The sequence below is a fragment of the Apium graveolens genome, unplaced genomic scaffold, assembly GCF_009905375.1.
Source record: "Apium graveolens cultivar Ventura unplaced genomic scaffold, ASM990537v1 ctg625, whole genome shotgun sequence".
In the NCBI taxonomy this organism is placed as follows: domain Eukaryota; kingdom Viridiplantae; phylum Streptophyta; class Magnoliopsida; order Apiales; family Apiaceae; genus Apium; species Apium graveolens.
Genome location: NW_027419319.1, coordinates 17,296 through 31,597, shown reverse-complemented (window position 1 = coordinate 31,597; position 14,302 = coordinate 17,296). Strand labels below are relative to the sequence as shown.

General features: G+C 38.1%; 1 protein-coding gene across 1 annotated transcript; it reads left to right on the top strand.

Moving 5' to 3' along the window:
- The first annotated feature begins 413 nt into the window (after positions 1–413).
- Positions 414–13,524, top strand: LOC141703110 (protein CELLULOSE SYNTHASE INTERACTIVE 3-like). Its single transcript, XM_074506709.1, is given in 11 exon segments — positions 414–739; positions 1,017–1,176; positions 4,008–4,106; positions 4,470–5,220; positions 5,222–7,540; positions 9,013–9,618; positions 9,620–10,496; positions 10,499–11,557; positions 12,134–12,588; positions 12,727–12,843; positions 13,052–13,524. Coding segments are annotated over 9 exon segments (6,414 nt in total). The 5' UTR covers positions 414–739; positions 1,017–1,176; positions 4,008–4,044; the 3' UTR covers positions 13,220–13,524.
- The last annotated feature ends 778 nt before the right edge of the window (positions 13,525–14,302 follow it).

Below are 14,302 nucleotides of genomic sequence, written 5' to 3'. Positions count from 1 at the left end.
AACAAAAAAGAAAATTGAAATTTATTTGCAGAACACGTTTATTTGACATGAAGGACTAGAAAAAAGATCTTGTATTTAACTCAAAATCTTGTTTGCATTAAAGATGATATATTATAAGTTGATGGTAAAGATATTATTTAAATCTAATATAAAAACCATTGTGATGTTAAACAGATGTATTATAGATGTATGTGTATGTGTATAAATGTCTTGTTAAAAGAAATAAAAATATCTGATCCATCATATCCTTCTTAATCTTAACGGTCTACAATTGGTCTTCGAGTCTCCATCTAAAAATGGGTCTCCACTAAACTTTTCTCTCTATATATAATACGTATTTAGTGGGGGAAAATGGTGGGAGGAAAGTAATTTATTTTCAGCATTTTGCCCCAATAAATGGTGGGAGGAAAGTAATTTATTTTCAGCATTTTGCCCTGATAGAAATTTGAAAGCAAACTCCGTCAGCAAAAGGCTGGTTCTATTACAGGGACCAGAACCGAGCGTTTCGCCTGGTTTCTCTGTAACTTGTCCCATCATCAAATCAACATGCCAACCAAACAATGCAAGCATGTAAAATTAGCCCAACAACTTAATCACTAAATTTAAACTAAGAATAAATAAAATTAAATAAGTCCCCAGAAAATTAATTTTTGATCTTATTTCCCTCCCTCCCTCCCTCCCTTCAATCAATCCTCCTCTACCCTCTATGTTCTTCTTTCCCAGACTCTACTTTTTCAAGGTAATCTCATGTATGTTTACGTATATTTCATTGTTTGTCTGTGTGTTATAACATGACATTTTGTCTTGTAATTTACATTTTCTTTATAACTTGGTTCTTGATTTCATCTTTTGTTTATACTATTTCTTTGATTTATTTAATTAATGGGGCTCTGAATTGTAATTGGTATTTTCTTTTTTCTGTTTTGGATAATGTATGCTTATTTTTTAATTTGTTTTTGATTTTGTAACTGGGTTTTGATGGTTTGGAAGTCTCATATGGTTCTTGAATTTTACAGGAAATTTACTGGTTTAAGCTTGCTTCTTCATCATTTAAGCAAATTTAGCTGTAACCGGGGTTTATTCAATGTGGGTTACTATGATATTGTGATGAAAGAACTCTGTTTATTTTGAAGGAAGGGATTTCGGGGGAAATATTCATCCATTTTATCGGTTAAGGTGATTTGTTTCTGCATTTTTCCCCATTTAATATTTCTCTAGAGTGATAAAAACTTGTTCAGTAGAATATGATCTTGGTTAAGGTATGGATCATAATTATCAAGTTGTGCAATAGGTATTCGACCTACTAATTGGTAGAACAATTCAGTCTTGGTAATTATTCTTACTATTACTAGCATTACCTATTACTTACATTACTGAAAGATTCTTATGAATTGCTCTTTTACTTTGGAGTTGGAAGGTTGTGCTGTGATTGTAAGTTTTCATGATACTTCTAAAAGGTCATGCCCAAATTCCAATGAGAACCGTCTTAAATTGAGAGCCGTGACTAGTGATCTGTGTAGTTCAAACCGCTAATCTTGATGCAGATTATTTGTGATTTATGTAACTGTAAGTGGTGAATTGTAATAATTTCATCATTTTAACGATTTGCCCCAAATCGCCGATTTCAGCTAATCAAATCTCTGGTTATTGCTATTGTTATTTGACCACAAGCCTACTTGTATGCTAGATAATTATTAGATATCTATAGTTTACTCCCTATGCATGGCTCATTCTATGTACTTTAACTACATAAAGATTTGCAAAAAAATGTCTATTGCCGTTTGTGAGAAATACAAGGTCATAGTAAACTTGTTATGAACATGTTTGCCATTAAAGTACTGCAGTCCGGTATCGTAAACCATCAACATTTTTTTATTTTCAATATTAATGCGTTGTATTTTCTGTGGTTGCTTTAGTGTGGTTCATGCATTAAAAACATCAACAATGTTCTACATAATTTTTTTATAAAAATAAAAAATGTTGTTCCCCATCTTCTTCATCATTGAAGGTAGAAGAATGCAGTTCATGATCTTCATCATCGGTGCTGTGCTGTTAGCAACTTTGTTTCTTGATCACTGTCACCTCTCACTTAAGTCAAGTAGAATCTAGATATCACCCTCTCAAATGGATTTAAAATTTGTTGTTGTCTTAATAATTTCACTAGCATTCAAGCATTCACTACTATCCCATCCTCAACTACGTTCGATTTTTGTCTTCTTTTTCTTATTCAAACAGCAGTGACATCTTCATCAGTATTGTAAGTTAGAAATATCACCATGAAAACTACCATGACAATTATCACCATGCTCTTGGTACTCAATTGTAACTTGCCCAAGTGCTTCAAAAATGTCTTCTGTATCATTAAAGTTTTTGTTAATTCCCTTTAATGATAACAACTGTTATAGCTGCTCTTTTTCACGTTGGGCACATATGATATCATCAATGTAGTCAAACTTCAACCAAGATGAAGGGCCTTTTTTCTTGGCTTAGCGGGTTTGAACTTTTACAATAAACATACATTATCCTAGATGAGCAAAGATTCCTACACATTTCAGTACTAGTAGCCTTGCTAAATGGTGATTCAACATAGATTCTACATCTTGAAACTACATCTGCATTAGAATCTGTAATTTAAAGGGAATAAAGCAACATCCATTTTCTGAGTGTGGGAGTCTGTAACACAAATCCAAAAATCCAACAGTCACGCCACTCTCATTGAACACATTACCTATATCTATTATACTAATTTTATCAAAAATCACACATATCACCGCCAAGGATTTGTATCAAAATAACCACCAAAATAATACTTGATTGTAAATTGATCATGGGCAATTCCAAATCGATCAATTCACAATTAGTAATTGGTGTCACTTATATGGTGTTGGGCTTGCGGAGCAATGTCCTTCAACAAACGATATGTGGGACAACTCCCAACAATCTCCCCCTTTACACATCGGGCTCGACACCTGCCAAATCTACCTCCTGATCGATTTGCTCCCCCTGGAACGAGTGATCTGCTCCCCAACAAACGATGTGGGACAACTCCTAACAGTCTCCCCCTTTACACATCGGGCTCGACACCTGCAGATTCCCTTCTGATTGTGTGATATGCTCCCCCTGGACCCATACTGGAATCCTTGGGCTTTTTGACTCCCCCATTCTGGAAAGCTCGTCTGCCTCTTCCTTGAGCCCCATAGACCCATTTTGGAAAGCTCGTCTGCCTCTTCCTTAGCCCATCTGCCTCCTCCTAGGTCACTTCTGGAGGGTTTGGTTTTGGGTCACTCCCAAAAGGCCTCATACTAAATGGAGTTTTCCGGTTGTTTATATTCTAACAAACTGCCCCTCCCACAAACGATGTGGGATAACTCCTAACACTAAGGGTTGAAGGTATTATGCTTACAACTATAGTCAGGACATTCTTTGGGTAGTAAGCTAAGTGATCATCAAGTCTCTAAGAAACCAACTAGTGCCTTGTATACCAGCTTCCAATTTAGTATATATAGAGCTGTATATAGGCAATGAGAGAATATACTCATGGGTATGATAATGGCAGGAAAAATGCCACGCCGAGAAATTAAATTAAATTGACAAGTGCTATAGCATAGATACCAGGATATGTTGATTGTTTAAGATACCGGACGGAAGTACTTGAATGGCATAAATGTTCATAGCAAACCTAACCTACCATGACTCCGTTTATTTCTCTCTAACAGCGGTACACATTTTGTGTTTTTGTATAGTTTAGGTACACAGAATGAGTTAAATGAAATAGAGATACACACCTTGCGCAAAGGGTAAGCTACATAAACCCATATTGTATTTAACTTTAATTTTATTATTCTTATTAAACATTATTTTAGACTTATCGACTTGGATCAGTCGAGTTTGTTAGGATTATAATTCTTTGTTTAAGTTGTCATGTACAGTTGCTCTATATTACCCAGTGCTGCATCATGCTAGTGCCTAAGCGGCGTTTGATAGGTTTCACTTTTTGCAAATTGCAGGAGCAATAGGCGGGTTCTAAAGTGGAGTCTGGGTAAAATGTCGAAGTTTCCCCCCCCTGTGCTTAGAAGGCTTCAATCATCATCCACTCATGAAGTTAGGTAAGTCATAATGACTTTTTACATACCGGAGTTTGATACTAGTCAACTTTTAAGATGCCTAATAAAATGTTGTAACAATGACTACCTTCTTATTGTACGTACTACGTAGTACTTGGTGTAAGCATATTACATTGCTCTAAGCTAATGTTAAAAATTTAAACATTTTGTAAAATATACTCTCTTCACTAGGCTTCAGTCAAAATCTTTAAATATTTTGCTAATTCTGTCATCTTTTAAATTAGAAAGCTGGACTCCTTCGATAATGCTCAACTCTCAAAGGAGTATTTTTTGGCTAATTATTGCATCCACTATTTTAATCTGTATGCTGATTCTCCCACCGAACGACTACCTTTTCTCTCTCAGGAAAGTAGACGGAAGTACAAATTTGGATGATCCGGATAGTATAATATCAAGGGTTGCCAATCTTCTTGAGCAGCTTCATGCAAAAACATTTTCACCACAGGAAAAAGAACTTATTACAACAAGATTGCTGGGTATTACCAGGGCAAGGAAGGAAGCACGAGCTCTTATTGGCTCACATGCTCAAGCAATGCCATTATTTATATCTATTCTGCGGAGTGGCACCCTGGTATCAAAAGTGAATGTTGCTACAATATTGAGTGTTCTGTGCAAAGATGAAGATTTACGATTGAAAGTTCTTCTTGGTGGATGCATTCCACCCCTACTCTCGCTGTTGAAATCAGAATCACTTGAGGCAAGAAAGGCAGCAGCAGAAGCTATATATGTAGTTTCAGCAGTTGGACTTTTGGATGATCATGTAGGAACAAAAAGATTTATCATAGAAGGGGTAGTTCCAACTTTGTGGGAGCAGCTAGACCCCCGTAACAAAGAAGACAAAGTTGTGGAAGGTTTTTTAACCGGGGCTTTAAGAAATTTATGCAGTGATGAAGATGGGTTCTGGAGAGCAACGCTTGAGGCCGGAGGATTAAATGTAATTGTGGGACTTCTTTCGTCTAGCAATGATGTTGCTCAGTCAAATGCAGCATCTCTATTATCCCGCCTACTGATGGCTTTTAGTGATAGCATACCTAAACTAATTGATTCTGGAGCCGTCGGAGCTTTATTGAGATTATTGGGCAAGGAAAACAATGTTTTCTTCCCGTGCAAGTGCTGCTGATGCATTGGAAGCTATTACTTTGAAGTCAACCGAGGCTAGAAATGCTGTTAAAGATGCAGAAGGTGTGCCACTTCTCATCAGAGCTGTAGTTGCCCCTTCAAAGGAGTGTATGCAAGGAGAGGGCGCCCAGGTCCTTCAGATCCGTGCAGCACAAGCATTAGCTAATGTTTGTGGTGGTATGTCTTCTTTAGTACTATATCTTATGGAGCTATGCCAGTCGCCACACTTTGCTGCTCCAATTGCTGATATAATTGGGACACTTGCTTATTTATTGATGATTTATGAGCAGAAATCTGGTTTCGAGGAAGATTCATTTGACGCAACAAAAATTGAAAGAACTCTAACAATCCTTTTAAAGCCGCGTGATAATAAGCTGGTTCAGGGGTGTGTCCTTGAGGCTATGGCCAGCCTGTATGGAAATCCCTTTCTTTCAGTAACCATTGAGCAGTCACACTCTAAAAGGCTTTTGATTGGACTCATAACAACTGCTATTGATGATGTTCAGGATTCTTTAATACTCTCTTTAATAAGCTTATGCTGTGATGGAATTGGCATCTGGGAAGCTATTGGTAAAAGAGATGGAATTCAGTTACTCGTTTCACTACTAGGCTTATCTAGTGAGCAAAATCAAGAATATGCTGTTGGGATGCTTGCAGTCCTTGCTGACCAAGTTGATGAGAGCAAGTGGGCGATTACCGCTGCTGGTGGGATTCCTCCACTTGTCCAGCTGCTAGAAATGGGATCTGAGAAGGGAAGGGAGGACTCGGCACATATTTTATGGAATTTGTGTTGTCACAGTGAAGAAATCTGTGCATGTGTGGAAAGTGCAGGGGCTGTTTCGGCATTCTTGTGGGTTCTAAAAAATGGTGGACCAGTGGGACAAGAAGCATCAGCAAAGGCTTTAATAAAAATTATACGCGTAGCTGATTCTCCCACAATTAATCAGTTATTAGCTTTACTACAGGGGGAGCTTCCAACCTCAAAGGTCTACATAATTAAAATTCTTGGTCATGTACTGGCTACGGCATCGCAAAGTGACCTGGTAGACAAAGGAGCTGCTGCTAATAAAGGACTGAGATCACTTGTCCAGGTTCTTCGTTCTTCAGATGAGGAGACCCAAGGGTGCGCGGCCTGTGTCTTGGCTGATCTTTTCAGCAGCCGACAAGATATATGTGATAGTCTTGCAATGGATGAAGTAGTGAATCCTTGCTTGATGCTTCTTAATAGTAGCACCCAGATCATTGCAGCCGAATCTGCACGCACCTTGGGTCATCTCATTCGTCCGATCAGGACCAAGTCTAGGAACAAGATGTTTTCTATTGCGGAAGGGGATGTTAAACCCCTTATAAAGTTAGCAAAAAATTCTTTTATTGCTGCTGCAGAGACTGCAGTGGCTGCATTGGCCAATCTTTTATCTGATTCAAAGATAGCAGCAGAAGCACTGGCAGAAGATGTTGTGTCAGCGTTGATAAGAGTCCTGAGTGACGGAAGTTTGGAAGGAAAGAAAAGTGCTTCACGTGCTCTTCTCCAATTGATGAGGCATTTTCCAGTAGGTGATGTGCTCATAAATAATGCGCAATGTCGTTTAACTGTTCTTGAAATTGTTAGTTCCTTAAAGGGCATGGATATGAATGTGAATGAAGCTGCAGAGTCTTTAGAAGTAGTTGCACTTATGTCCCGGACAAAGCGGAGTGGGAACTGGAGTTTCTCCTCATGGACTGCCCTTGCGGAGGTTCCATCAAACTTAGACCCACTCATGCACTGCCTGGCTGATGGAACATCTTCAGTGCAAGATAAGGCAATTGAAATTTTATCTAGACTTTGTTCAGACCATTCAGCTCTTCTTGGTGACTCTCTGGTTGCAAATTTAAGAACAATTGCTTCGCTGGCTAAAAGGATAATAAACTCTACCTGTTTAGAAGTGAGAGTTGGAGCGACTGCATTAATGATATCTGCTGCTAAAGAACATAAAAGCAATACAATTGATGCACTTGGTGCATCAGGATCTCTAAGACCTCTTATATATACGTTGGTAGAGATGACAAAGAAAAATTCTAGCTGCAATTCTATAGAAATTGAAGTTGCAGCTCCTAGAGGTTTTGCGGAGAAAACTCCCTTCCAAGAAGCCGGTGATTTTGAGATTCCTGATCCGGCCACTATTTTGGGTGGTACTGTGGCCTTATGGTTGCTATCCATTCTATCTTCCTTTCACGTCAAAAACAAAAACCTTGTAGCGGAAGCTGGTGGGCTTGAGGCACTTTCTGAAAAGCTTGCACGTTACACTACCGGTCCACAGGTTAGGCCCTGATGCAAATGTTTAGTTTACAGTCACCAGATTCATCGCCTTCATCCTTTATACCGTTCTTCGTAAACTTCTATAACAGACCTATAGAACTTTATCGCTGATCTTGAATGATAAGCAATAATATGCAGATCATATATTCGAAGCATTGTTTTTAGATGTTAATAAACATGTTGATGGCTAATTGTTAAGTACAAAAAACATTACCAAGTTTTTTCAGGCATCGTAGTTTGCAGGGAAATTAAAATTTGGTTCACTATTGGCTAATAATTTAGTCCATTTAATCTGTAAAATTAATGCTAAGATCACCTGTGTACTTTCAGTAAGAAAAAGGTACAGTAATTATTGATCAGGCATTAGCAATTGTGAATTTTGTGCATGGGGTTGGGAGTCAGGGAGAATGTCTTTTCTGGCTGCTTTCTTTTTTAGGGGGATGGACGGAGTGAGTCATCAAACCCCCGGTGCGAAAAGAAAAAGTTAGTTCTGTCACTCCGCCTTTAGCATTAAGGTGCCGTTGCTATATGTAGGAATTTGAGACTTAAAGAAAAATGGCTCTAGCACTAGCTGGATTGCCCCTATATCTGAATGGTGTAATGGGGCGTTAGTAGGCCTATTAAGCTCCTAACTGATATAACGGGGAGGGTGTGGTTTAAAGAACCAACATGTAGGACATAAACAGGAGGCCGCCTGCTTAAATCCCCAGCTCGTAGCATAGGCTTAGGGTATGCTTAGAAGACGCCTTTGGCGCACATGCAATCATTGTTCCACAGCCCACACAGTTCCTGTAAAAAACAACCTTGTCCCTTGCATTGTGTGCCGAACTGATCTGGTTTAAAGATGATATCTGTTTACGATGTATGAATCTAGAGCTATGCTAATGATAATCATCAGTAAATATTAAAACAGAACGTATGTTCTCACACAAAGCGAAATATAATATTTTCATAAATATTACCCATTACATTTAATTTACTTTGTACAGAAATTGTCTTTGATCTATATTCACTTCCCCACCATCTCTACAAGTGGATCTTCATTTAAGCACAGTAAAAGTCCATCCTTGATTAGTTTCTGCTATGTAAGAGTGTGTGTTTGTGTAAGGAATTAAGTATCTACGAACAAGGGGCTATGTTATTGTAGGAGTGTGTGTTTGTGTAAGGAATTGAGTGATCAACAATTCTTGCAACTCAAGATGTTTATTTGAACTGAAGGTCAATTTGTTGTGATTTTATCCAATCCTTAAACAGCAATAGATTATCTGTAGGCCAGGGATCATGGATTTGTTGTGCTATATGAGGATGCATATTGATTTTAATATCAGTTTCCAATGAGCTTGTTATGGATTGTAGTATGTTAGCATTGACGGAAAGCAATGCATGTCTACTTGATTTTGTTATGATGTTTGTATTTTCATGTGTAATTAAATATCTATTTGCCCATGTAAACAACACTTCTTTCAATCACAGGCAGCTTCAGGGGATAATGAGGGTATATGGATAAGTGCCCTTCTCTTGGCCATATTATTCCAGGATGCAACTGTTGTTTCATCGCCTGCCACCTTGCGCATCATACCATCACTTGCCGTCGTGCTAGAATCTGATGAAGTGATTGACAAATACTTTGCTGCCCAAGCTATGGCTAGTATTGTTTGTAATGGAAGCAAGGGTTTAAAACTTGCAGTTGCGAATTCAGGAGCAATTGTGCGGTTGATTAATCTGATTGGATTTGTTGAATTAGATGTGCCCAATCTTATTGCTTTGTCTGAAGAATTTTGTTTAGTTCCAAACCCTGATCAAGTTGTTTTAGATTACCTATTTGAACTTGAAGATATCAGAGCTGGTTCCACAGCACGCAAGACTATACCATTGCTGGTAGATCTTTTAAGACCAATGCCAGATAGACCCGGGGCTTCTAAATATTCGATTCAGCTCATGAGTCGTATTGCGGAAGGAAGTGATGCAAACAAATTATTAATGGCTGAAGCGGGAGCACTGGATGCTTTGACAAAATATCTTTCACTGAGCCCTCAAGATTCAATTGAAAACATGTTGGCTGAGCTGTTCACAATTTTGTTTTAAAAATCATGAAATTCTGCGATATGAAGCTGCAATTAGCTCCGGGAAACAGATCATAGCTGTTCTGCGAATGGGTTCAAGAAGTTCCAGGCTAAGTGCTGCTAGGGCTCTCAATGAATTATTAAATGATGAGAACATCAGAAACTCTGATTTGGCTGTGCATGCAGTTCAACCGTTGCTTGGCCTGCTCAATGCCGGGTTAGAGGTTGAGAAACATGTTGCCCTCCTCTCATTGATCAAGTTGACTACTGGAGATTTGTCTAGAGCTGCTTTATTGTCTGATGTGGAAGGGAATGTGCTTGAGGCCGTATACAGAATTCTCTCTTCCAGTTCTGCGACAGAATACAGGACCATGGCTGCAGAACTTTCCTTTGTATTATTTAGTAGTTCAAGTATCAGAGCAATGCCAATTGCGTCTGAATGCATAGAGCCTCTCATACTGCTTATGCAATCTGATATGGATACAGCAGTGGAAGCTGGTGTTTGTGCTCTAGAGAGACTGTTGGATGATGACCATAATGTGGAAATTGCAGCAGGTTATGATCTTCTTGAACCCCTTGTTGGTTTGGTTTCAGGCTCAAATAGTCGGCTAACTGAAGCAAGCATCTCTGTTTTAATTCGACTTGGAAAAGATAAAACTCCATGCAAATTGGATATTGTCAAAGCCGGAGTAATTGACAATTGTCTCTCACTAGTTCCTAATGCACCTAGTTCACTATGTTCCACAATATCCGAACTTTTCCGTATCTTGACAAATTGTAGTGCCATAGCTAAAAGTAATAGTGCTGCAAAAATTGTTGGGCCTCTCTTTACAATTTTGCTTCGTCCAGATTTTAGTTTATGGGGGCAGCACAGTGCCCTGCAAGCACTTGTTAATATTTGGAGAAACCACAAAGTCTTGACATTATAAAACTCACTCCTAGCGAAGTAATTGAACGTTTAATATCCTTTCTGGAATCCCCGTCTCAAGCTATTCAGCAACTTGCTACTGAATTGCTCTCCCATCTGCTTGCACAGGAGCATTTTAAGCAAGACATCACAACAAAAACCGCAATTATTCCTCTTGTGCATCTCGCAGGAACTGGAATCTTAAACTTACAGGAAACCGCAATAAAAGCTCTGGAAAGTCTTTCTCTAATCTGGCCAAAGGCCCTTGCTGAAGCTGGGGGTATATTTGAGATTGCAGCGGTAATCATTCAGGATGATCCTCAACCTTCTCATGCATTGTGGGAATCAGCTGCATCGGTTCTGTCCAATCTGTTACATTTTAATGCTGATTACTACTCTAGTATACCTCTGGTAGCTCTTGTAAAGATGTTGCTCTCAAGCTCGGAAAGCACTGTGTCCGTAGCTCTTAGTGCACTGGTTTTCAATGAGAAGACCGAATCTTCTTATGGTGAACTGATGGCTAAAGCCGGTGCCATTGATGCTCTAATCGACTTATTAAGGTCGCACCGATGTGAGGAAGCCTCTGGAAGACTACTTGAAACTCTATTCAACAATGTAAGAATACGTGAGATGAAGGTGTGCAAGTATGCAGTAGCGCCTCTGGCACAGTACTTGCTAGATCCCCAAACTAGATCTCTGTCAGGTATGCTTCTTGTGGCTCTTGCTCTTGGTGACCTGTCACAGCATGAAGGACTTGCCAGAGGCAGTGATGCAGTCTGCGCATGTCGTGCACTGGTAAGTTTGCTTGAAGATCAGATCACAGATGAATTAAAATTGGTTGCAATTTGTGCATTGCAAAACTTCGTTATGCATAGCAGAACTAATAGGCGAGCGGTCGCAGAAGCCGGTGGAATATTGGTAATTCAGGAAATGTTATTATCTCCTAGCCCAGATGTTGCTGCACAGGCAGCAGTGCTCATCAATATTCTATTCTCTAATCACACACTTCAGGAATATGTATCTAATGAGCTCATCAGATCTCTAACTGGTAAGTTTCCGATCCAAGTAGTTCAATTGTTTAGATTATTATGGGTTTTCTTCTACGAGTTCTGGTACATATATCTTCACATGGTTTTATATCAAAGTTGAGATACTTAGTCATTGCCATAAGCAAATAAAACACCAGCACCTTGCTGAATCCAGTGGTTACATATATCCACCTTTTTCTTGTATACTTTGATTTTATATTGCATAGACAAACAAAGAGGTGTATAGTTGATTTTAAATTTGACAACCAAGGTAGTTCAGTATACTACAAATAAAATTTAGTGAACAATTCAATATCATCTATTTATAGAGGGACCAAAAACACGGGGCAGCCTTAATTTGGTGCCCGACTGCTTACAATATGTGGTTTGCCTCAACTGTATATTTAGTGAGATTTAATGATCTGTTTATATCTTTATCGTCATTTTAGTATATGGAAATTAGTTATTATATTTGTTATAATATCTTGCTGCCGGGCACCCACAATGTGCTCGAACTTAATGTTTGCTTCTTCAAGGCTTTTCATCCATAAGCATATCCTTATTACCCATGCATTGTTTTTTGTATTGGCATACAGCTGCATTAGAGAAAGAATTGTGGTCAGTAGCAACAATTAATGTACAGATTTTGAAGACCATTAATGTCATCTTCTCCAACTTTCCTAAGCTTCATGTGTCTGAAGCAGCTACATTATGTATCCCCCACCTGATAGTAGCACTTAAATCTGGCAGTGAGGCTGCCCAAGATTCTGCTTTAAACTCCCTATGTTTGTTCAGAGATTCATGGTCCACCATGTCAGTAGATATTTCAAATTCTCAGGCAACAGTGGCGGCAGAAGCTATTCCTGTTCTTCAAATGCTTCTGAAAACCTGTCCACCAAGTTTTCATGAGAAAGCACACAACCTTTTGCATGGTTTACCAGGTTGCTTGACTGTTACCGTTGAGCGAGCAAACAATTTAAGACAGGTTATAGGTGGAACAAATGCCTTTTGTCGGCTGATGATAGGCAATGGTCCTTCCCGGCAAACCAAGGTGTTCCTTTCTTTGATCAGATTTTTTTTTAATATATTAATTTCCATGTCAATGTGTCATTATATCAAATATGTTTTTTGGTTTGATATTTCAAATTTTTATGTAGAACCGTATATTTGATGTCTCTCTTAATGTCAGGTAATCTACAACAGCACCTCTCCGGAATGGAACCAGTGTTTTAAGTGGTCGTTTGATGTGCCCCCAAGGGGACAGAAGTTAGAAATTGTTTGCAAAAGCAGAAGTACGTTCGGAAAGGTAATTTACTCAACAAATAAATGTAAGAGGTTTAAATTTTCTTACAACAGGACAGCTTTTCATACTGCAACACTTTTTCAATATGACAATAATTGAAGCAGTTAAATGCAATTGTGTTGCTATACAAATGCTGTTGTAATGTAAAAAAAAGGGGTCAATCCTTTCTCATACACTATTCTAGTAATAATATATTTGTGAATATTTTCAGACTACGTTAGGGAGACTGACAATACAAATTGACAAAGTGGTAAGTGAAGGAGTATATAGTGGTTTATTTAGCCTCAGCCATGGTAGGCAAAAGGATGGTTCATCACGAACACTTGAAATCGCAATTACATGGTCCAACAGGATGCTGGCCGACAATGAGCTGTGCTGACACTCATTTTTCATAATTTTGTTTGTACATGTTGATCTGTATTAAAAAATTACTGTAAAAGAGTAGTTATAGGAAAGGTTCCCATACAAATGAAAATGGGAATCTTGAGCTGTGTAAAGTTTGTTGTATAGGGCAGTTTGTAGATGCTAAATTTGTAGTGATTTAAACATTTTAGAGGGAAGAAAATGTTCTTGTAGGGTGAATGACAGAAATTTGAATACGCAGGCACCCTGTACCTTTGTGCTCGAACCTTCAAATTTACTAGCGAAATTACAAGTCACTGGTGATACAAGAGATCATTGCAAGCTTTTTGGTAACAAGTGATGGTGTATTAATCAGTTGCACTTGTTCTATATTCATAAACAGAATGTCAGAATCAACTGACAAATGTCGTTTTATCCCTTCTCCAAAGTCCAGTCTATTTGCCTCTCTATTTGCTCAACCCGGAACTTTTAACAGCTTAGCTTCTCTCCGCTGGTTTTGCCACGAGTTAAAACATATCCAACGCAGCTTTAGCTAAAAATGTATAATTGACCTGCAGGGGCCCAGCCACGAAACTGAGTCGGGGTCGAACAAAAAGATTGAAATACAAATGAAACTTTGATTATAAATGCAAAAAATAGTTAATTTTAACGACACTTCTTTACACTATTGCTTGATTAACATAATTGATTCATCAACGGTACCTTCAAATATATTTTTTTCTATTTATATTTATCAAAATTATAATTAACGATTTATCTCTTATTCAGTATATTTAATTTCTTTTCTTTAACTTAAAAGATAAATTTATGCACCACTTTACAAGTTATATTATTAAGCGGGGTCAAGAAGTGAGGTTAAAAATATTAAGTGATGTCAAAAATATTATTTATTGGGGTCAAATATAAAAAAATTAAATTTTATATAATAAAAATAAGAAGACACTTAAGAGTTGAGCGGGTGCAAGTGACCCCCGTTATATAACGTAGCTATGCTACTGTTGACATGTCATTCGTCCTTCAACTATTATTATTTTCTTCTTTTGGGCCCTTAAATTAAAATTTTGTATTTTAGGTTAACTTTCAAAATTTTCCCAATTAA